The sequence below is a fragment of the Colletotrichum navitas genome, assembly GCF_030913465.1.
Source record: "Colletotrichum navitas strain CBS 125086 chromosome Unknown LY79scaffold_33, whole genome shotgun sequence".
Taxonomy (NCBI): Eukaryota; Fungi; Ascomycota; class Sordariomycetes; order Glomerellales; family Glomerellaceae; genus Colletotrichum; species Colletotrichum navitas.
Genome location: NW_026850579.1, coordinates 349,012 through 369,431, shown reverse-complemented (window position 1 = coordinate 369,431; position 20,420 = coordinate 349,012). Strand labels below are relative to the sequence as shown.

Here is a 20,420-nt window from a genome sequence, read left to right as displayed (position 1 = left end):
TTTAAGCTTATAAAGTAAAAAAAAAATAATAAAAAAAAAAAAAAGATAAGACTTAGAAAGTTACTAGTATAGCCTACTAAAAAGTAAAATAAAAGCTTTTCTTTATTATAAAAGTAGTATAACTTAAAGCTTAGGCTATAAAAAAATAAAAGTAATAAAAAAGGTAACTATATAATAAAGGCTTACTAAAAGTATATAATACTTAAGAAAGTATTATAGTTAAAAAAATAAAAAAGTAATAAAAGTATTATAAGTAAATAAAGTATTCTTATTATAAAGTAAGTAACCTTTAGTAAAGCTAATTAAGTAATAAAGGCTTATAACTTAGCTAAAAATAACTATAACCTTAAAAAAATAATAGTCTTAGCCTAGTTAAACTATAATAGCTATAAAGGTAAAGTTAAAAGTAATTAGCTAGCTAAGGAGATAGCTATTTACTTAGTAACCTACTAAGCCTAGAGGTGTTCTTAGATACCTCTAAGATACTAGCTAGTAGTAGAGCCCTAGGGGCCCTACTAGAGCACTACTTAAGGTCCTAAGAACAGGACCTTAAGGGGAGAAGATTATATTAGGTGCTAGAGGTAGAGGGCACTAGGGGACTACTAGCTATAGGGCTATAACTAGGAAAACTATTATCTAAGGGTTATATAAAAGCAGAGTTTATAGGAACAGGAGAATTAGGAGAAGGTAGATTAGAAAATAGTTATAATTAACCCCTAACTACACTATTTATAGACTCCTCTACTTAGTACTGTAACCCCTCTGACATCTAGTAGCTCTAGATTTACTTTTGAATTAAGTAATGTTGATTGGTTACGTTGATTGCTGTTCTCTTTTGTACACTATGTTTTCACTTTTTAGTTTCCACGTTAGACATCTGTCATTTTGTGGCGGACAAGCTCGCCGCAATATGCTCCTGATCAGCGATCTGGTTCAGATTCGAAGGAATGACCATATCGAATCTACTCATACGCGTGATGTGCATCGGTGTATTTATGGTCGACTTGTAGTTGTAGCCATTCGACTTACCCGAACAGGCTGCCCCTCGGGTTGATCGGAAGTATGGTCTCAAGGATGGTAAACTAGCTACCAGCAAACCAACGTTGACGTCAAGATCGCTCCACAGTTCTTACAGTATCAATTTTCAGCAACCACACTAGTACAAAATCAAAACTGACATATCACTCACCAACTAAGCCAAAAGGCAATGCTTCAATTGGTGCAGTTTGGATCGTTATGAACCTGACAAGTGAAAAAGTCATATTGATAATGCCAAGGCCGAAAGTACAGTAAACGCAAACTTTCAGCATCCTCCTGATTTTCAAGTCAGGGATGATCGACCAGGGGAGACAGAATACTTTCCTACTGATCAGCTACCGGTTGATCATATTGCAGTATGTGATGAGTGGACTGAAATGCACGTACACAAAAGATCTGCAAAAAAGTGCAGGGCCCAACCAACTTGGAACACGATGGCTGGTGAAGATGCTGAGCACATGACATTCTCCGTACCAACAACACTATCCACCATAGACCTGTCACATGTTGAATATCAACATGTATGTACATGACAAATATCATTTGGAGATTAGATACTTACCAATTTTTGCTCAAAGGCAAGCATATTGTGAAAAGAAGTAAGATGCTGGTGATATATGCAAGGACACAGTAAAGTGTTGTCACCCACAAGAGCATTCGTCGATGAAGCATGAAAACGGGGAATATTTGAAAATAGATAGCCAAAAGGGCTCCTTTGCAGAGATAAAATGAGGTGAAAAAGGGTATGCTGCTGGCCCAGTATAACTAGAACCACTCTTGTCAGTCACCGTCATCGCACGACCCTAGAAAGGTATCCTACTCTCATGACCAACTCGACATCGTCATCGCTGGCATTGTACCCGTCGAGATTGATTTTGACATTTTGATTCAAGGCGCCCATTACAGCAAATGGAATATCGAAGGCTGCATTTGCAACTGCGGACAACCAAGCGAGACAGAGGAAGTAGTCGCTAACTTGTAGTCTTCTCCCTTGTATTTTAATACGGAGATAAAGGGATGCAACTATTACTGCACCAGCGGTAAGAATAACCACCCATCCTGTGGTCTGTAATGCCACAAATTGTCAGCGAGATTCAAAAAGTGGGGATCTCCAGGCCTTGAGGTCAGGAATATAACACACTATGATCGTTACCGCCTTCGGGGTCGGCAAGTTAGCCATCATCTATCGTCACAGTTTTTGGCATGATAGTGGGACGGATTCCCAAGGGGTCGCCTACAAATACAGAAGGCAGCAAGTGAGGAGGTGAATGTCCAGAAATGAAGAGTTGAGACAGGCTAATTCGTGGCGTGCCTTAAAGAATACTTATCCTCTTTCCGTGGCCCGGCGATTTGTGAACCGTACACCTGATGCCAAATCCATCATCCGGATCCGGAAGTGCCCTAACTCTAGTCTGGACAATCATGAAAATCATCTGAAAATTCAGAGCCCGCATAAAAGCGCTACATACGCAGAAGCAAATCTAGGCGTGCGTCATAGGCTGGAATTCACAGGGTTAGTCAGAACAACAAAGGGCCGAATACGCACCAAACACGTAGCTATAAAGCAAGGACTTCAGGGATATCTCTGAGGGCAGATTTCAGCATTGATATATACTGAGTTCTTGGTTTCCTATCACTCTACCTCACCTATCCTTGACAGTGTGATGCGACTGCAAGGGAGCAGGTTAGCAGGGCAACAACGCACCCACCGTGTTGTGTGTGGAAGGAAGGCTGTTGAGCCCAAGTTTTCAATCGGTTATCAGCATATACATATGCTCTGGAAATTAGTGAAGTCACAAGAGAAGAATGTCCCCCGGGTGACTGGCACGATGCTTCCCCGGAAACATAGAGTATTGTCTCAGACGCTTTGAATTATTAGAACATCACTCGAGTTGGCCTGGTAATGAGCCACACACTCGCCGCGGGCACTTGGGGCTAATTTCTGCTACTCATTGCCATCGTCCACATGAAGTTCCAGAAGACAACAAGATCAAGGATGATTTCTTAAAACCAAGCGGCCAGTTGCCACTAGTCGGCGTCAATGGACTTTTGAGCCGGCTGGAATATATTGTGCTACCAAACTCCACACACTCATGCCCGTACCCCTACTTCCTCTCCCATGATTATCTGTGGCGCCGGTCTTTGACTGCTCGCACGATTTTGCGCAATCTTTCGCCACATCGCAGCGCATCGGTGTGTAAAAAAAAGCCACTGCAGCTGATATCTTAGTCCTCGTAGGCCCATGGCCCAATCTAGCCGGTAGACCGGCCGAAAAGAGAACAAGATCGCAAGCCAATCCCGGGGCAGCACGTGGGACAGCCATGTTTCTCGCAGCGCTTGGTGATCCCTAGCGGGGAAAAGATCACTCGAAAGTGAGCAGAACGCTCTGGATCAATTTTAGATTATCTAGAGGTTCTGTCATGGAAAGAGTATGGGCGTACCAAGGTCTTCGCTCCAGTAGCTTTGGCCCATGGATACCTACGCCGAGAGCCAGGTTAGCGTGCTGAGCACTTCTAGCCAAGCCTTGCACCCTTGCACTATTTAATTAGTCCCAAATCCGCCGCCAAGTGTCATACTGAAGCCTCGTTTATTCAATCGATGTCGAGTTGACGTCCGAGAGCTCATAACAAAGCTGTACCGACGGACCAGGGTTAGGTAGCAAGATGGTGAGTTGAGTACGGATACACTGCTGGTATATCTAGGTCTGTTGTATTTTTGGAAGCTGTACGTGTCTCCTAGGGAAATCAAATACAGACTTGTAAAATTTGGAAACACTGAGAAAATCTTACTTCACCTGCTTCATGAGCCACTCGGATATCCATGATCAGACCATTACCTCGGAACTTGTCGCCATTTGTGCTCCATAAAAAGCGGCCCCACTCGTTCCCGAATGCCTTCAGAATTGCCATAGGCGGAAAGTGCTGGTGATAGTTTCACAGCCAGGTTACACTGAAACTGTCGTTGTCGTGTCTTGACGGTGTTTGTTTCCAAGGCGAGGTCGTATGACGGAACAATGGGAGTGATATTGCCCCATGTCCATGGCCAATGTAAACCCCATGTGGTCTCTTTCTAGGTCAAGACATCATGATAATACTGGGGAAAAGAGGGCGCAATGGCAGCTGTCGATGCGCAAGTGTCCGCCAAAGAGCAAAGGGTCTATTCACTGGACAGCTATCTCTCTTCTCTCTGAAAACGACACCACAAGACGATATAATATTACAAACAAACGCATGTAACTCAAGCGTCTTGCTCATGATTGAGGTCAGGGAGAGTGTGGAAAATATTGACGGAATCACATCAGTTAAAACCGCAGATGTTCTTCTTATAGGATCAAATAACCTTACGATTGATCTCGAAGTGCCTAGCCGTTTCGAGAGCCCAGCTTTGCGCGAAGCCACGGAGGTGACCAGCCAAGCCTTCAAAAAGCACGGTAGAATTATGGGGCTGGCTAGCATCTACGACAACCACAAACTGCACGATTGGGCAATCGAAAAACTGGGTGCCCACTTCTTCCTTGGTGGATAAGACGGCGATGATGGCCAGGAGAGCAAAAGAGACAATGGTTGTCAATTCAAGTGACCTTAAATAGACTGGGAGGACTATCATTAGAACAATGTGACAATTTGTATCGCCCTCCGATACACCAACCGATTTTTTATCAAAGCAAAATTGGAATAAAAACCACCATAAGTTCCATTTAGAGCGGAAGGAAGCATATCAATCATTCATCAAGACATATTATCATGGCCCTAAAGGGCTGCCAGCCAGTAGGCAGTAATTACTATTATTGCATGCAGTCTCACGTGCAGGTGTCTCGGGTCAAGGCAAGCTAACGTCCGTTCATTACATCATCGACATCGTTAACAGATCTTGATTCCAGTCCAAGCTTCTTTGCAGCGAATATTCAACTAATTTCACATTGCAAATGATCAAACGACTTTTATTCAACATAGATTAACATTGATAGACAAACACAAACGATGAATTCATTGCTACTTGCCATTCCCCGCGTCATTCTGGCCCTCGAATACTTCATTGGCGGCATTCCTCGACTCGGCCCCTGGCCATTCAAGTCGCTTCATGAGAGAATCTATCGGAAGACTCGAACGACGGCACCTCATCTCTTTCCAGTCTACCCTTTTACGGATCCACGCAATATCAAACTGCATATGCTGTACATTGGAAGCTTGATGATCACGGAAGGCTTTCTCTTGGTTTTGCCACAGACCGGAGGAGCTCCTATCACTCTCTTTCTAGGTTGTTTTTTAACAGCTTCTGGGTATTGGAGTCAAATGCGAGCTGGCATGCCATATTGGCTTCCTGTCACAAACTTTTCTTTGGCTTGGGCTGTGTATTTTGTCGAAAATCGAGCGCATGATACTAAACTCGCTTGTTGACGGTGGAATGAGTTTTACGTCCGGAAATCGCCTCATTTTTCCAATACATGATCAAACCGGAGGCAATGAGAAGCACTGTGCTTTATGAGTGCGATAACCCTGGGAATAATAAAAAAGCCAGACACATTGCAGAAGCCTAAGTGAGGATTGAGGATTATTGTGACAGGTACTGCACGGCGTGACATCACACTCTTCGCTAAGGATAGCCCGCCTAAATGTTGAAGAACCGGATGGCCAGCGCCATGATGCGCTTGATCTCAATGACGTACAGCTCATGTCTGATGGAGTTGCGCGTGCCTTGATTCCATGGGTACTGGGTGGGAATAGAACTGGTAGGAGAGTTGAGAAGCGCTGGGACCGTAATTCCAGAGGATACGGAAACATGTCCGGCCGCCCGTCCATGGCGTGATGCACGACCCAAACCATGAATCCTGCCATCGGGTAGATCCGTCCCGTTCCAGGACCGACTATTGGTGCGTCTGAACTGCCCGTACGAACGGCCGACGCGGCAGGGCACAGGCATAACATCTCCCGAATCATAGCTGATGTTGCTCTTCAGCGACGGATTTACCTTGATGGCCGCCGCAGTGTTGTTTAAGGGATGGAGAAGACATTTTCGGCTCTCCATGTACGCGTTTAAGGTAATCGGGATTCAAGCTCAGCAGGTGATACATGTAGAATGAGGTGTCGTAGCCGCAAAGATGAATGTTTTGATCTAAGTGATGGGGACCTGACTGATAAAGACGACGTCTAGTTCTGTACCAGCGAATAGGTTTGCCGTATTCTGGCGCGACTCCTCCAGGTAAGTGTCTAGGGATAGGTTAATAACGTCTTTCTCTCTATCTTTACTGTTGCCTTCTTCCCTTCCAAAGACTGACAAGTCCATTTAGCAAATAGTTCTCTATGACCCGTTTGTTTAGCCTTTAAAGGAGTAACCAACTGGTATCATAAGCCACAGTACAAAAGTTTCCCAGAAGAGACTTGGCTTGGCTTATAAACGCCTCAAGAGGCTCATCCTCGGGCCATTAATACTTAAGGTCGTAGTCTCTAGACCACGTATCAGCAAATTTAAGTAGATAGCCTAACAGGAGCAGTAAGCCCTCTAGTACAAAACAGCTTCCAAGATGACCTTGCCAATAATATTAACAGTGGCCTTTCTAGTTTTTTCCTCCATTAACATAGACTTATCTGTTTCGTGGAATCTTCTCAGGGTTTCAACAAAGGTGGTAGCATTAACCACAATGACTCCCGATGACCAGGAAGAAACCTAGTTTAACATGACTTGAATCCTCTTCCAGGCCGGGCCGCTAAAGGAGTCCATGCTATCAGCGACAATCAAGGGTTCAACTTGCGTCTCCAAGTTCTAAAACTTTGTTAAAGAGTACTTTTGCGCGTGGATGCTTGGGTAAAGGAATTTTCCATCTGGAGCTCGTCGTCCTCATGGCTGTCATATTTCGCGAATATATACTGGAGCTCGCATAGGAAGATGGTGAGACATGGAAGCTAGCCCGAAGGGAATCCAACAATATACTAGACGGGTGTCCAAGCCATCTCTCTCTGTCCATCTAGAAGGAGGTTCCCATAAGGATTACCAAAAGGGCTTAAGAGAAGAATGACAAGGAAAAAGGAACTATCGAGACCACATGTAACATTGCTTTGGGGGAGTAAGCGATGAGATAGACAAGCCCATAGAGAATAAGTAGAGCCTTGCTCTCGTTTCTGTTTCACTCATGCAATCACTATGTTCCCGAGGATTGATGCTGTTGTATCGTTTGGTCACTCAATTAGTCAGATAAAACTAAGGCCTGTCACTTTTACACTTTCCTTAAATTACATGATCAGGCATATATCATGCTCGATGGATAAGCCGGCCTCGACGATGTAGACCGATAAGATCTTTGGTCAATGTATTCTCATGGCCATCATACAGTAGTAAGATTGGTAGAAATTGTAAGGGTGACTATCTGGATTCCTTAACGATAAAATTGCAAATATTTATTCTGGGATCTACATGACTTATTCTATATGAAAAAGCCTTCTTGTTGGAAGGACTATAGATGGGTTGATGCATCAACAAGACGTGGTTGTAAAAGGCATTAATTCTCTAAGTTCTAGCGGTCTGGTCGGCTGGAAATGTAGCCAGTTATATAGACCTTCTGGCAACTGACTCATGCGTGCGAATCCGGTCGGATTAACATTCCAACACTTTTTATTATTTGCAAACGAAATAGGTAAAGAGCCAGAAACCTCCCTACCAAGGATCTTTTTGTCTTGGATAAGGAAACGCAGGGTTCTCCAATGTTTAACCCTCAATTGTTCATAAATTAGTTCCTGTTAGACTATGCGGATGAGAATGTTTGCAAGACTTACATATTCGTCTAGATTGCAGGACCAGAATGAGGAGACACTTTGGTGATGATAAGGCTCCAAACTCAAAACCCCCCGACCCAATTTTCAACCTAATTGGATGTTGTCTGCAGCGTAAAGCGGGCATCTCCAACAGAATTTGACAACACTGCAACAAAAGTATTTTTAAACTAAGACCGCGAAGATAGGTCAAACAGAATGGAATGTAATTACAAGACATAAATTACTATTATGGTCCTTGGTCATCCTATAAATCTCATGTATCAACACATTTCTTTTAGCTGGACGACTGGTAGGGCAAGCCAGGCATGTTTTAACCAAATGTCTTGAAGGAATCTGCGGCAAACCTTATAAGGTAATTGCTGTCGGGGGTCTTAAACAATACCTCCCACTTTTTAGGTTAAGCATGGTGTGAAATATTGGGTACCGAGAACAATGCGGCCTTTTGGGCTGAATTCAATCCATTCTCAAACGCCTCGATAGCCCGGTTGAGTGTTATGCCATTGATGCGGGGTACCACAAGCAAGCCAGATTTACCCTCACGTCTCAGAGACCTGGAATGTTGCCGATATTGTTTGACTTTCGTTAATTGAACAAAGTTCCAATGGAAGAGGCTTTTTCTTTGTTTTTTCTTCTTGGAAAGATACATGCCGGTGGACTTCATCGGCATATAATAATTAGACCATTGCCCACAGACCATGAAAATCCAATTTGATCCACCAGGACATAGTTACATTCTGGTCATCACCCGCTCACTTTAGCAGCCACGATGGTGAACTTCTGGATTACTCTTACGCTTTTCCTCAATGCTCATGCTGTAGCCTCGCATATCTTGAGGCCTGCACCTGTGGCCGATATCCAATCCGATAATTCCGCTCGCGCTCTTCAAGACAGGGGTCTTGGGCAAGGCAGTCGTAGGGCGGCCCAAAAGTCATGCGGCGATTACAACTTCGTGTTCACGTAAGCGTCTGATTGTCGAACGGCAACTTCTCTTACCTTGTACTGATATCACTACGTCATGTAGTGGCTTGCCGTGGAACCATCCCTCTGTCAAAGCAAGCGGTTTCACACCTGAACAAGTTGAAGCTGGTTTACGAGCAGATATGAAGGCTATTGTAGATGCTGGCTATAACATCAAGGGTAAGTCAGGTTCCCTATCAACCATTATCTTTATACTCACCGGTAGCATCTCAGCCGTACTTGTCGGGCCAGAGAACAGCCTGGACGATATCTCTTCCGAGCTGAAGGGTGTGAACTGGACAGGGACTGGCGTTGGATTTGGCGTCCGAGGAAACCCTTCCCCGGTCATCACACGCCGGCTGATAGGTTAGTAATTGCCATGACTACTTTTAGTAATGCACTTACCAACTTGATATGCAGACATTATTCAACTGTACCGTGACGAGGTACCTCAAGCTCGTATTCTATTCAATTATTCACCTAACTCGACTGTTTGGGCTATTCAGCAGTATTTCCCGTCTCCGAGTTCTCTGGGCTGTCAATGTGGTGGGCCTGGAAAAGACCTGGTCAGTGCTACCCGTTCGAGTTGCGAATGCCGTTCTAATTTTGATTCTCAGGGTATTGCAATCCACTGCAGTGCCTGCTCCCCTCCAGTCTAAGGAAGACTGCTGAGCTAGAAAAGGGAACAGTGATTACGTTTGCTGGACTGGAGCTTGCACAGCTTATCAATGAGATAACCGGGAAGGCCTTTTTGGTCAAGATTATCACTTTACTGAATTGTCCTCGTCCCTCTAGGCTCTCGAGACGCCTGCGTCCCTTCATAGGGAATAATTGATCTACTGTTCATCTGTCAGTTACTTTTGCACAAGCCTTTCTGTGTCCCATGGGCAGTTATCTATCGACTCTTTGAAATTAATGCTGAACCGGCTCTTCAACTGTGTCAACTGCATTCTAGAGTACAATCTCAATACCCATAGACTCGGCGAATGTTGTTGTCCTTGTGCGCCCTGAATCGGCAGTTGGATAGATACATTCAAAAGGTAGTCGCAACATCACTTATCGAGTACCTACTTGCTAATACTCCCTACATTAGTTATCCCAATGGAGTGAGATACTGGTTAAGGAACCTAATGTTCTTTTCCGTGGTCTCTCCAAAAGTCTGGTAAGCTGGCTGCTTGTGGTACCAGATACCCTTCTATTGGTTACGATTTGTAAGGGTAGTGATAGAATATCATGTTGTCATAGCAGTTGTGCACAAAGTGAGGATATTTGTTATTATTATTATTGCTTGAGGCAGGTAGGTAGAGCCTAGTTAGATGAGTTATGGTAGGATTATTCTAGGGGGATGAAGGTCATGTGACGAAACACGTGATCTCTCTGGATCCGCTGAATCTCCGTATCCCAATACCTTGCTTTCACTGCATGGTGATCGTTGGCTTGGGGAATAAGTCCTGTTCAAATACCAGATATCATATTGATTAATGTTGGACCTAATGATAGAGTACACAACCTCTCTTTTTGAAACGGTCAGGGCATCTGTATGAAATGTGATAACTAGAGCGAGGTATCTTGAGATTGATTGTAGACTGAGATTGCCTTCAACTGATGTGTGCATCTCAATTTGTTACCGCGAAACGTTCACTTTGTCACCTTCACACCACATACTATATGTAAATCGTGTTCTTCGGACGCCAGAGAAGACTGCCTGGGTGTCGACACGCCGCAAAAGCCTGTTCCGGTATTATTCATCGCCTACCATGTGTCTTATGAGACAAGCAGACATATGGAAACCCGATACAATTAGTTTTAACTCGCCTGACTATCACTTACGACCATACCCATTGGAAAACTCGGGATCCCGTCCGCTCTCCCATAGATAAGCCAATGAGGGCCCTCTTGCCTACAGGGTCTGCGATGACCAGCGAGAAAAGCGGGTCTTCCGTTTGTCGCTGCCGTAGCGGAACAGTCCCTAAGCTAACGGCCCCGTTGCGGACCGTATTGCTTACCATCCCCACGGCATAAAATCTCTTGAGTGAGCCATGCGCTGGTCACTTGGGGTGTCAAAGTTGTTTTCACACGCCCATTCAGACTCTATCGCTTTTCTGTCGGAATTGAGAAAAGGGGGGAGAGGGTGACAGCCAAGAAGAGGCATTTAGTCCTTGGACATGGGTGTATGATACGGATAATCATGGCAGTGCCATTGAGCATTGTCCAGTATTTAATATGCCCATCTTTCGCCTGTTGAATTCTTGACGGGCTGACAATCACGGGTTTCCTTGACATACTTCACTTTGTTCTTTGCTCCAGGAAGCAATCGAGCTACCAACTCAGGGAAGATCGCCATGCCACGAACTCGGAAACGCCAAGTCACAACTGCCGAAGATAAAAAGGCTGAAGATGAATGGTGGCAGAAAGAGATGGAAATCCCCTATGAGGGTCTTCCTCAACAACCCATATCCGACAAGGCTAGGAAGTCTAGAGACAGAGCATGGAAGCTTTGGGAAGAGTAAGAATGCGCCGGCATAGAATAATTATACCCCTATTTGGCAGGCCAATATGCTAACTCAATGTCACCAAGGTCTTGCAACAACCGTAACATAGATCCTTGTCAGATCTGGCTAGATCTGTGCCTTGAAAAGCAGCAAGAGCGCGTCGTTCATGCTGCCAGCGTTCTGCTCACCGGAGGGGGTCACCATCGTGGTCACACCGCTCATGTCACTACAGGGGGATCTCCACGTACGCTGCATCAAGGCCAGCATCACCTCGTCGGTGTAGTCAAGCCAGAAGGCGCCACAGGCGGCTACCATTATGTTCATCACACCCGAGTCCGTGGCCACCAAGGGGTTCCACGACTTCGTCTTACGGCTATAGGCAAGGTAGACACTCGACCGGATCGTCATCGACAAGTAGACCCGGCGGACCGCACCGCTTGGGTAGGGTTAGGGCCAGGCAAGAGGAGGTGCGTGTAGGAGGAGAGGAGAGGGGGGCGGGGGGGGGGGGGGGACCAGACGACAGGCCACAGCCTGGAGAGAGCAGGAGTAGGTAGGTAAGTAGGTAGGTAAGACGATACAAGTCCCATAGCAGACAGACAGACCGGGCCGCCATACCGGCTTCTACCTACCTAGACACCATACTATATCTATCGCATCTATCTATCTACCGGCAAGCAGGCAGGCCACTCCCTAGGTAGTTAAATAGACCCCCCTCCCCCCTCTATAAGCATCTCCAACAAGCACCTTAAAGCGCGTAATGGAAAGCCATAGATGCTATGAGGTATCTAATTTAGTACCATTAAGAAGCTAGGTTAAAAGGCCTAAGGCCCTCTACCTAACGCTGACCGTAAGAAAAGCCCTGTAGGGCTTCTCCTATTAAGCAACCCTTAACAAGCCGGTTAAGGACAGTTAGGGCCCTCTAGAATACTTACTGTATTAGAAGCCCTAGGGGGCTTTTTTCGACCCTAAGCTCTACTAGATCGACTTACCAGGCTGTTATCTACTTACCTACTTATATATAGAGTATTTACAATAGTGGTAGTCGTTATAGTAGTAGGCAGGTAAAGGTAAAAGTCCTACGGGGTTTTTTTTTAACCTTAAGTCTCCTCTGCTAGTTTAAGTTGTTAGGCCGTTATAGACCTAGGCAGGTAAAGCCAAAATATTTTAAGAGGGGCTCTCCTCAGCACAGCTAAGGGCCTTCTCTATTACTTTAACTTACCAGGCCACGGCAGAAGCCCTGTCAGCCGTCCTTCTCTAAGTCCTAGGTCCCTTTTGCTGGTCAGACCGGTAAGACAGTAATGGAATTCCTGCCTGTAAGGTATTACCTAGCAGGCCTAAGATTGTTGTTTCCTTAGGCACCTAGAGAGGCGCTAGGGAAGAGTAAGAGGAGTAGGTAGGGTAATAAAAGAGAATAAAGAGAAAGAAGGTATAGGGATAAAGATAATATTATAAAGCCTTATAAGGATTTAACTAGGACTAGAATATTTACTATTGTAGTATTTACTATTTAGATCTACTAGAGAGACATGTATATCTATAAGTTAGATTAGATTAGATAATCTAGAGCGTAGATAGTTAAGCTGTTTTTCTATAACCTTTCTTACCTAAAAAGGCACTATATAACATTATTTAAGTAACTCTTTATGACCTTATATAACCTTATCTACTACTATATACCTTAACTTATAAAAGTTATAAGCCTAGCTTTTATTAAATTGATTAATAACCCTTATAGGTACTTTACAGTCGCTTAAGGAATAAATATCTGGTTCGAGTCTACGGCACCCGCTCCCCCTTTGTAGGCCCCCCCAGGTATAAATACACGACCGGCCACAACAGCAGCGGCGGTGCCGTGGCGCGGTTCTGGCATGGGCGCCAGAACCTCCCAGCTATCAGCCTTTACATCGTAAGCCTCGACGTTATCAAATATGCCGTTCCCGACCGGATTCCCCTCTCCCCCAAAGGTATAAATTTTGCCGTCAACCAACGCCGTGGAGTGTGATCCCCTCGGCGTGGGCATCTTACCCTCCATCTCCACCCACGTCCGGGTCGCCTTTCCCAGGTCCATAGCCCACACCGTCCCGCGGACGTTTCTCTCGCCGCTGACGCGTCCGCCCACCACGTAGAACGTGTCGCCAAGCACGACCCCTCCGCAGTGGTCGCGGCCTCCGTCGGGCAGGTCGGGGAATGCCGTGTCCCACTGCAGCGTGCGAGTGTTGAACATGGACGTCCACGGCACCGTCGTCTGCGCCCCGTTGAGGAAGTCGGTGTAGTTCAGCCCACCCGCGATGACGATGTTGTCACCCCAGACGCCCACCCCCGCGGCGCCGCGCTCGGTGCCTGCGGGCATGGGGGGCAGGGCATCCCATGTGTCTGTGGCTGGGGTGTAGGCGAAGCTGTTGGCGATGGGGTAGTTAATGCCGGAGCCGGCGATGGCGCCGAGGACGTAGAGCTTCCCGTTGAGGGAAGCCATGTTGGCGTGGTTGACGGCCATGGGGATGTCGGCGACCCGGCGCCAAGTGTTGGTTGTTGTTGAGTAGACTTGCATGTAGCTCACAGAGGGTATGGTTGTGGCGTTGGGAGGGACAAGGTTGATGCCGCCGACAATATAAATGTCGCCGCCGATCGCAGCAACGCTCTCTTCCTGCTGAGGGCCGAGTGGAATGGGAGGTAGTAAGTGCCATGAGTCAGAATTGGATGGTAGGGAGAGAACATGTCGGGACAGAAACAAGAGTGGTAAGAGTGGTGTTAAAAATTTGGTGTTCATTGTGAATAACGTCTTTGTCAGGATACAGAACAAGAGGATGCGGATATCCATATGAGGCTGCTTGTGTGTAAGCAGCTGTTCGATTGATCCCTAGAGAATTTATTTACAATGAGCCCGTGTGAAAGGAATCAGCTATGATTCCTACCTGTTCTCCCTTATAGGTGATATGGCTTTGAGCGCCTGAAAGTCCCTCCACACACGGTACTTCTGTTTTCCCTCCGGAACCTGACTTTAAGGTTACTTTTTGCTCTGATCCGACTCAGTATTGAACTTTAAATGGCCTACGACATCGTTTGGCGAAGTGGGAATTAATTAAATGAAATTAAATTATAACCACCCTGCCTCACATACAGCCACCCCCACATCCGAGCCATCCGAAAATGCCCCATCCATTAACATCACCACCTTTATTAAACTATTATAACAATTGTTAAAATAGGCGGTTTAGCAACAAAGTAGGCCAGGGAGTCTGTGCGTAGGAGAAAACATATAAGTTATTTGTAGGATTGATTTCACTACATAGATAAGAGAAAATCTATAATATATACATAAAAATGGGGTTGACACTAATTTATATAGTTATAATATATTATCTATTATAATACTAAGTATTTAATAAGTTTATCTTGACTATATGAAATCATTAAGTAAAAAAGAATGTACACATAACTAATATATAGAGTATTTTAGGTAAGAATAGACAACATTATAATGTTTATAAGTATGACGGTTTCTCGAAAGTAGGTAGCTAGGCGGCATTTTTCAGGTTGGCGAAATGCAGGGGGGCAAAAAGTAGGCTAGTCAACTTAGTAGGATAGATTGTACGTTTAGTACCTAACAAAGTATCAATACTTATATAACAGGCTGCCGACTAGCTAAATCTAAACAGGAAAAGAAATCTCTAGGTATTTGAAACGTTGGGTCATGTGACTTCATGTGATCAATAACTTTCTGCACTGGATTAATGCGATAATTGAACTCGAGCGTTTCCTCTGCATTGGCTTTAACCCGGCGTCTCGTTAGTAGGCGGATGTTGCAATATTCAAACGTTTCTGTAGGACTCAGAAATGACTATACTTACTCGGTAATGCCTGGCCTTCTAAATAGTTCAAAACTTCGCCAGGAGGCTTCTGGTCGAAGCCGTAGTTGCTCATAATTTGGATGGCAGATGCGCGATTGTGCCTGATTTTTTGATAGACGGCCAATCGCTCCGGAACTTCAGCCTTGGTTGCTCCAGACATAACGAGGCCGATTGTGAGGCCGTCTTCGAGGCCTTGTGCTCCACCCTGACCCAGATCTGTGAAGGACGTATCAGAAAAGACAGCGCAATATATAACAAAGGGACCAGAAGTCGATCTTTCTGGTCTGAGACGGATGAACTCACGCGGCAGCATTGGGTGAGCGGCATCCCCAACAATAGCCATGTTTCCTTTGTGCCAAGTTGGAATTGGTGGACGGTATTGGAGAGGCCAACGTTTGAACTCTGGACATTTCCTATTGTTGGTCCCAGGTAGCATGTCAGTCACTTCCAAGTAAATAACGCTTTGGGCGGCTGAAAAGACTGACCCAATGACTGAAAGGAGGCCAGGATCAAAGCCTTCCAGCGCCTTTAAGACTTCCTGCTTGGTTGCTGGCGTGTTCCAGTCTAGGAAGAATTATCAGAGATGCCGGTTCTGAAGAATGTCATAGGCTTTGTTGATATTCTCACCCTCCTTGCCGGAACCTAGCTCATCATTTCTACACATGATGGTGAAGTTGAGAACTTGAGTACTTTTCGTAAAGCATCCATGTCAGCCCTATGTACTTACTTTACTCTATCTGGCCCTGAGGTATTTTGTAGTTTTTCTTGGTCTTGGAAACTTACTTTCGACATGGATAGTAGACTAGTCTCCTACTCCCCGCGACATCCGGCCAGATTCGGAGGCCCTGCAAACCCACCAGATCCTTAGTGAAGAAGCTAGTCTCAGGGTCGTCTTCAACGAGGGCTCTGGGGATAAGGAACCGATAGCAGCAGTTAGAGTGCTGGGCAGGCTTGGGAGGGTTCGGATGGCCGAGTATGGCCGCAACAGATATTGAGTGTATCCCATCAGCCCCGATCAACAAGTCCCCGGTGAGGATGGTACCATCTGTGAGAGTCATGGAGGGAGTCTCGGGATCATAGGCCATAACCTCAGATTTAGTCTTAATCGTGACTGGCGTCCCAGGCCCATCCGGCGCTGTAGCCATGCGTTTCAGATTTGAATGTAGGTCAACACGGTGAGCATAATACAAGTGTGCTCCGTACTTCTTAATGTTGTGCCTGAAGTCGGAGTAGGCCAGCACCTTGTTCCGCTGCGTGGGCGAAAAGATGTACATGGACTCGGACGGGACGAACTGAGCCTCGACAACATCAAGTCCCCATGCTATCAGGAAGCGGGCGACATTAGGCGGCACGTTGATAGCGGCCCCGAACTCGTGATTCAGTGAGGATCGCTCGTAAATTGTCACAGAATGTCCGCATCGACGAAGGGAGATGGCGGCGCTGAGACCTGCCACTCCGGATCCGGCGATGATGACCTGCATTGAGGGTGGATTTGATGACAGGTTTGCACTGAGTAACACATCAATCAATAAAAAGTAAATTAGTTGTTCGAGAAAAGTGAGCTAGGAAAGGAATCTTGGTTCGTATCATGCGCGATTAAAAGCGCAGCGTCTTTTAGAATAACTTTTCCACGTGACCGTACAGGAACAAGGACAAGTGCAAATGACTAGGAACACACACACTTACAAACCTTCTGGATGAACCGACAGATGTTGGACCGAGATTCATGAGTCAAGTACATTTGGGTATAAAGGGCACGTACGGATGGCAGCACTCTTATCTGGAAAGATGATCACGGAACAACACAACTACCCCCCACCCTACTTGCGGGCCATCCATCCGGAAATCCCTCATCCATCAACATCACCACCTTTTTTAAACTACTACGGAGTATAACTGTAGAAATCCACACCGCCTCTTACACACAAGATGTCGCCCAGTCATCAAGTGGAACGTGGCCGGCGAGGATTTCAGCGAAAGCGTCGTTTTACCTTTCGAACAGCTGACTAGTGCATCGGAAGGTAGTGCCAGCCCCATCATATGCTAAAAGCTTGTACCAAGCTTCACCTTATCAAAAGGACCATCAGTGAAAGCTTAAACTTCGATCTCCACCACAGAGTGTTCACATACCCAGGTGCATACTGGAGCAGCTTTATACCTAATGAAAAAGCTTAGCGAACTATAAAACCTGTAATTACGTTTAATGCGTTATGAGGGTTTGCTACACATTACAGAACTCTAGAACGCTGAACATGGCTGTTTCGTATCAGCCATATAGAGGTGCGCCCCGAAGATTGCTGCTACTATCCTGGCTGTAGACCGGTTGGATTACTCGGAAGACGTCCAAAAGGTAGACACTCAAAGTCCAAGGCAGACCAAGATAATATGTCCCCCGATCTAGGGCACAAGTTTGAGGCTGATGAGCTGCAGCCATTCGAAGTGGCTGTCATCGGCGGCGGCATCATCGGCCTGGCAATAACATGTGGACTCTTGAATCGCGGCATCAGAGTCAAGCTATATGAGCAGGCGCAGGCGTTCGGCGAGGTTGGCGCGGGGATCGCCTTCACGGCCTGCGCACAGCGATGCATGGAGCAACTTGACCCGGCCATCCTCGAAGCCTTCTGGCAGGCCGGCGCCGTGCCACTATCAAGCTCGGCCGGCTCCACCGACCCAAACGACTACCTGCGCTGGGTCGATGGCTTCAACTCGCACCCCGGCCGCGATCCTCGGTGGCAAGAGCCGTTGTACGAGCTGAGCGCTGGCGTCAAGGGCTTCGTAGCCGTCAGGCGCGACGAGTTTGCCTCCCGGCTGCTGAAGCTGCTTCCAGCTGATGCGTTTGAGCTGCGGAAGCGCCTAGAGGATATCGTTGATGAGACTGTTGGCGGACACGGGGAGAGGACTGGCAGGAAAGTGCTGGTGTTTGCGGATGGCACAACGGCTACTGTTGATGCAGTGATAGGCTGCGATGGAATCAAGTCAAAGGTTCGAGAGCTCATGCTCGGCAGGGACAACCCGGCCTCGTATCCCACCTACACACACGTTGCAGCGTACCGGGCCGTCATCCCGATGGACACGGCCATCAGGCTCTTGGGAGAGCGCAAGGCGAAGACGTTCAACAACCACGTCGGCCCCGGGGCCAACATTTTGCACTACGCCATCTCCAACCAAACGCTTGTCAACATCACCGCTTTCGTCTCGGACGAGGGCGAGTGGCCCGACCACCACAAATTGACGTCTGACGACGGCTCCAAGGCACACCTACAGGAGGTCTTCGCCCGTTTCAACCCGACCATCGTCGACCTCATCAGCGTACTGCCCGAAACCCTCCCTAAATGGGCTATATTCGACCTCGCCGAATATCCCCTGCCCGCCTTCCACAGCGGCCGCGTCGTGCTCGCCGGTGACGCTGCACACGCCAGTGCACCGCAGCACGGCGCGGGCGCTGGCATCGGCATGGAGGACGCACTATGCCTCGTGACATTGCTCGACCGCGTCTGCCGGGAGACAGCCCCTCCAGAGCGGCCGTACGCGGCGCTCGAGGCGGCATTTGCGAGCTTTGATGCCGTCCGACGCACGCGGTGCCAGTGGTTTGTCAACAGTAGCCGGCGCATCACCGACCTGCACCAGCAGCATGAGTGGGGAGATCCGGCCAAGCTGCTGAAGGTGCGGTCATGCTTTGAAGAGATCAAGGACCGCTCGCACAAAATTTGGTATTTTGACTACGAAGGCATGCTAAAGGAGGCTATTGGGAAGTATGAGGAACTTCTCTCGAGAAAAGGTGCTTAATGTGCGACATGAACTGTGCTATGCAGAAGCAAACCATTTGGTATAATCTCATACTATAACCATCACCTTAAGACCGCCCCTTTGCACTCTTATAGCCAAATAGAGCAGTGAGCCCAGCAGCAGCGACACACCACTGTACGCCCACAAGCCTTCCCAGCGACGATCATGGTTTACGGGGCCCAGGATTGCGCCAGCAAGAGGTCCGCACGACAGTAGACCCAGAGCAATGACAGCGTATCCCGTTCCCACGCGCGTGCCCATCAAGGCTTTGTTCTCCGTGAGCAGAGCCATACAGACCGGGGGCATGGCGATGATGATTCCGCCTAGAAACCCCGTGATGACGGCGACGGTTGTGACGGCAGCCTGGCTCCGCACGGTGATCAGACAAAGGATGACGATGCCGTTCGCGGCCGCTGCGGGTGCCAGCAGGTTGAAGGGACCGATCTTATCCGAGAGGTAGTTGGGGAGGACTCGGCCAAAGCAAGATGAAGCGTTGTAGATAGCGACGAGGTAGGCCGAGCGCCCACCGCGAAACAGCCCAAAGGACTCGGCAAATGATGCAACATAGAACTGCAGAACCACAACTCCCATCATCGCCAGGAGTGTTGCGACGACCAGCATCATGAAGGGCCTGTCGACAAAGGCAGGCAAGTCGACGGGCTTTCTAGGCTCCTCCGGCTTGAAGCGCGGCCGCACAATACAGACGGCGAGGCTCACAGTCGCGAGCGAGACCAGAGCCATGGCCCGGACCGCCCAGGCGAAGCCGACGCTATAAAGCAGTCTGGACAGCATCAGGGGGAAGATGACCCCCCCTAGCGAGGCACCGGCGTTGACAATGCCTACAGCCAGTCCGAGGCGCGTACTGAAGTATGTTGGCACTATGGAGATGGTCGGTACGAAGAGGCAGCCTGCGCCGACGCCGCCGCAAATGCCCTGGGCCAGCAGGACCTGCCAGTACTTGGAGCAGCTGCCCAGCGCCACATGACCGATGACAATGAGGAGTCCGCCCGTGACTAGCAAGGGCCGGGCGTGGCCTCTGTCGTATATGGGGCCCGTGACGATTCCGGAGAAGAGGATGAAGAAGGCCTGTGCCGAACCGATCCACGATATCGCGGATGATGAAGCTTGGAAAAGGACCCCCGACTCATAGTAGGATTGGAACACGCCAAAGGCGTTGATGATTCCCCAGCTGTTGAGAAGCAGCAAGAAACCTGCGAGGACATGAAGCCACGCAAGAAGGCCGCCGTCGGGTGGAGGACCAGGCGGGACAGGTGTAGCCGAGGTTGCCTCTGCACTCTCGTCTGTTGCGGCTACCGTATCTGTGACGCCTTTTGGAGACCTAACAGAATGAGACATATTCTGTGCTTTCCGAGAGTTCATCTCCATTCGTGAAAAGCATACGGTGGCTTTCGGCCTTATATAGGCGGACAGTAAAGCCGATGGAACCACATCTGTGGGCTGGGAAAATTAGGTTCACTATGCCCCTATCCGTGTAATGGGATGATTAGAATATGGTGGCTGGGAATACCAAT

At 47.6% G+C, this 20,420-nt stretch overlaps 8 protein-coding genes across 8 annotated transcripts; 4 read left to right on the top strand and 4 right to left on the bottom strand.

The window, feature by feature from the left end:
* Positions 1–640: 640 nt before the first annotated feature.
* LY79DRAFT_633082 (uncharacterized protein) lies at positions 641–2,608 on the bottom strand. The gene is made up of 6 exons (XM_060562208.1): positions 2,180–2,608; positions 1,859–2,104; positions 1,601–1,803; positions 1,426–1,535; positions 1,190–1,357; positions 641–1,128 (listed from the first exon to the last, which is right to left on the bottom strand). The coding sequence occupies exons 1-6, from the start codon at positions 2,219–2,221 to the stop codon at positions 881–883; spliced, it is 1,017 nt and encodes a 338-aa protein (XP_060413752.1). The 5' UTR covers positions 2,222–2,608; the 3' UTR covers positions 641–880.
* A 1,462-nt stretch (positions 2,609–4,070) lies between these two features.
* Positions 4,071–4,563, top strand: LY79DRAFT_580188 (uncharacterized protein; the record flags this gene model as incomplete). The annotated part of the gene is made up of 2 exons (XM_060560083.1): positions 4,071–4,111; positions 4,281–4,563. 2 exons carry the CDS (start codon positions 4,071–4,073, stop codon positions 4,561–4,563), a joined length of 324 nt encoding a protein of 107 aa, XP_060413751.1.
* Positions 4,564–4,935: 372 nt separating this feature from the next.
* Positions 4,936–5,495, top strand: LY79DRAFT_555519 (uncharacterized protein). The gene has a single exon (XM_060557934.1). It carries the CDS (start codon positions 5,019–5,021, stop codon positions 5,433–5,435), a length of 417 nt encoding a protein of 138 aa, XP_060413750.1. The 5' UTR covers positions 4,936–5,018; the 3' UTR covers positions 5,436–5,495.
* Positions 5,496–8,502: 3,007 nt separating this feature from the next.
* LY79DRAFT_633081 (uncharacterized protein) lies at positions 8,503–9,845 on the top strand. The gene is made up of 5 exons (XM_060562207.1): positions 8,503–8,762; positions 8,827–8,942; positions 8,997–9,128; positions 9,183–9,328; positions 9,380–9,845. The coding sequence occupies exons 1-5, from the start codon at positions 8,572–8,574 to the stop codon at positions 9,419–9,421; spliced, it is 627 nt and encodes a 208-aa protein (XP_060413749.1). The 5' UTR covers positions 8,503–8,571; the 3' UTR covers positions 9,422–9,845.
* Positions 9,846–12,865: 3,020 nt separating this feature from the next.
* On the bottom strand, positions 12,866–14,307 carry LY79DRAFT_555516 (kelch domain-containing protein). Its single transcript, XM_060557933.1, has one exon. It carries the CDS (start codon positions 14,070–14,072, stop codon positions 13,005–13,007), a length of 1,068 nt encoding a protein of 355 aa, XP_060413748.1. The 5' UTR covers positions 14,073–14,307; the 3' UTR covers positions 12,866–13,004.
* Positions 14,308–14,815: 508 nt separating this feature from the next.
* LY79DRAFT_555512 (uncharacterized protein) lies at positions 14,816–16,666 on the bottom strand. The gene is made up of 6 exons (XM_060557932.1): positions 15,886–16,666; positions 15,730–15,791; positions 15,588–15,666; positions 15,406–15,515; positions 15,103–15,318; positions 14,816–15,022 (listed from the first exon to the last, which is right to left on the bottom strand). Exons 1-6 carry the CDS (start codon positions 16,581–16,583, stop codon positions 14,874–14,876), a joined length of 1,314 nt encoding a protein of 437 aa, XP_060413747.1. The 5' UTR covers positions 16,584–16,666; the 3' UTR covers positions 14,816–14,873.
* An 821-nt stretch (positions 16,667–17,487) lies between these two features.
* LY79DRAFT_580183 (salicylate 1-monooxygenase sala) lies at positions 17,488–18,888 on the top strand (the record flags this gene model as incomplete). The annotated part of the gene is made up of 1 exon (XM_060560082.1): positions 17,488–18,888. The coding sequence occupies one exon, from the start codon at positions 17,488–17,490 to the stop codon at positions 18,886–18,888; it is 1,401 nt and encodes a 466-aa protein (XP_060413746.1).
* Positions 18,889–18,936: 48 nt separating this feature from the next.
* On the bottom strand, positions 18,937–20,274 carry LY79DRAFT_516330 (major facilitator superfamily transporter; the record flags this gene model as incomplete). The annotated part of the gene is made up of 1 exon (XM_060554807.1): positions 18,937–20,274. One exon carries the CDS (start codon positions 20,272–20,274, stop codon positions 18,937–18,939), a length of 1,338 nt encoding a protein of 445 aa, XP_060413745.1.
* Positions 20,275–20,420: the final 146 nt, after the last annotated feature.

Bases quoted from the DNA above. Each gene is read 5' to 3' on its own strand.
- LY79DRAFT_633081 (XM_060562207.1), top strand. From the start codon at position 8,572: ATGGTGAACTTCTGGATTACTCTTACGCTTTTCCTCAATGCTCATGCT. The intron at 9,129-9,182 runs GTTAGTAATTGC...CTTGATATGCAG, and splicing joins CATCACACGCCGGCTGATAG to ACATTATTCAACTGTACCGT. The intron at 9,329-9,379 runs GTCAGTGCTACC...TTTGATTCTCAG, and splicing joins GTGGGCCTGGAAAAGACCTG to GGTATTGCAATCCACTGCAG.
- LY79DRAFT_555516 (XM_060557933.1), bottom strand. From the start codon at position 14,072: ATGGATATCCGCATCCTCTTGTTCTGTATCCTGACAAAGACGTTATTC.
- LY79DRAFT_633082 (XM_060562208.1), bottom strand. From the start codon at position 2,221: ATGATGGCTAACTTGCCGACCCCGAAGGCGGTAACGATCATA. The intron at 1,804-1,858 runs GTAGGATACCTT...GAGTGGTTCTAG, and splicing joins ATGTCGAGTTGGTCATGAGA to TTATACTGGGCCAGCAGCAT. The intron at 1,358-1,425 runs GTACGTGCATTT...TCAGTAGGAAAG, and splicing joins CTTTTTTGCAGATCTTTTGT to TATTCTGTCTCCCCTGGTCG.
- LY79DRAFT_555512 (XM_060557932.1), bottom strand. From the start codon at position 16,583: ATGCAGGTCATCATCGCCGGATCCGGAGTGGCAGGTCTCAGCGCCGCC. The intron at 15,516-15,587 runs GTCAGTCTTTTC...GACCAACAATAG, and splicing joins GGCCTCCTTTCAGTCATTGG to GAAATGTCCAGAGTTCAAAC. The intron at 15,319-15,405 runs GTGAGTTCATCC...CGTCCTTCACAG, and splicing joins CGCTCACCCAATGCTGCCGC to ATCTGGGTCAGGGTGGAGCA.
- LY79DRAFT_555519 (XM_060557934.1), top strand. From the start codon at position 5,019: ATGAATTCATTGCTACTTGCCATTCCCCGCGTCATTCTGGCCCTCGAA.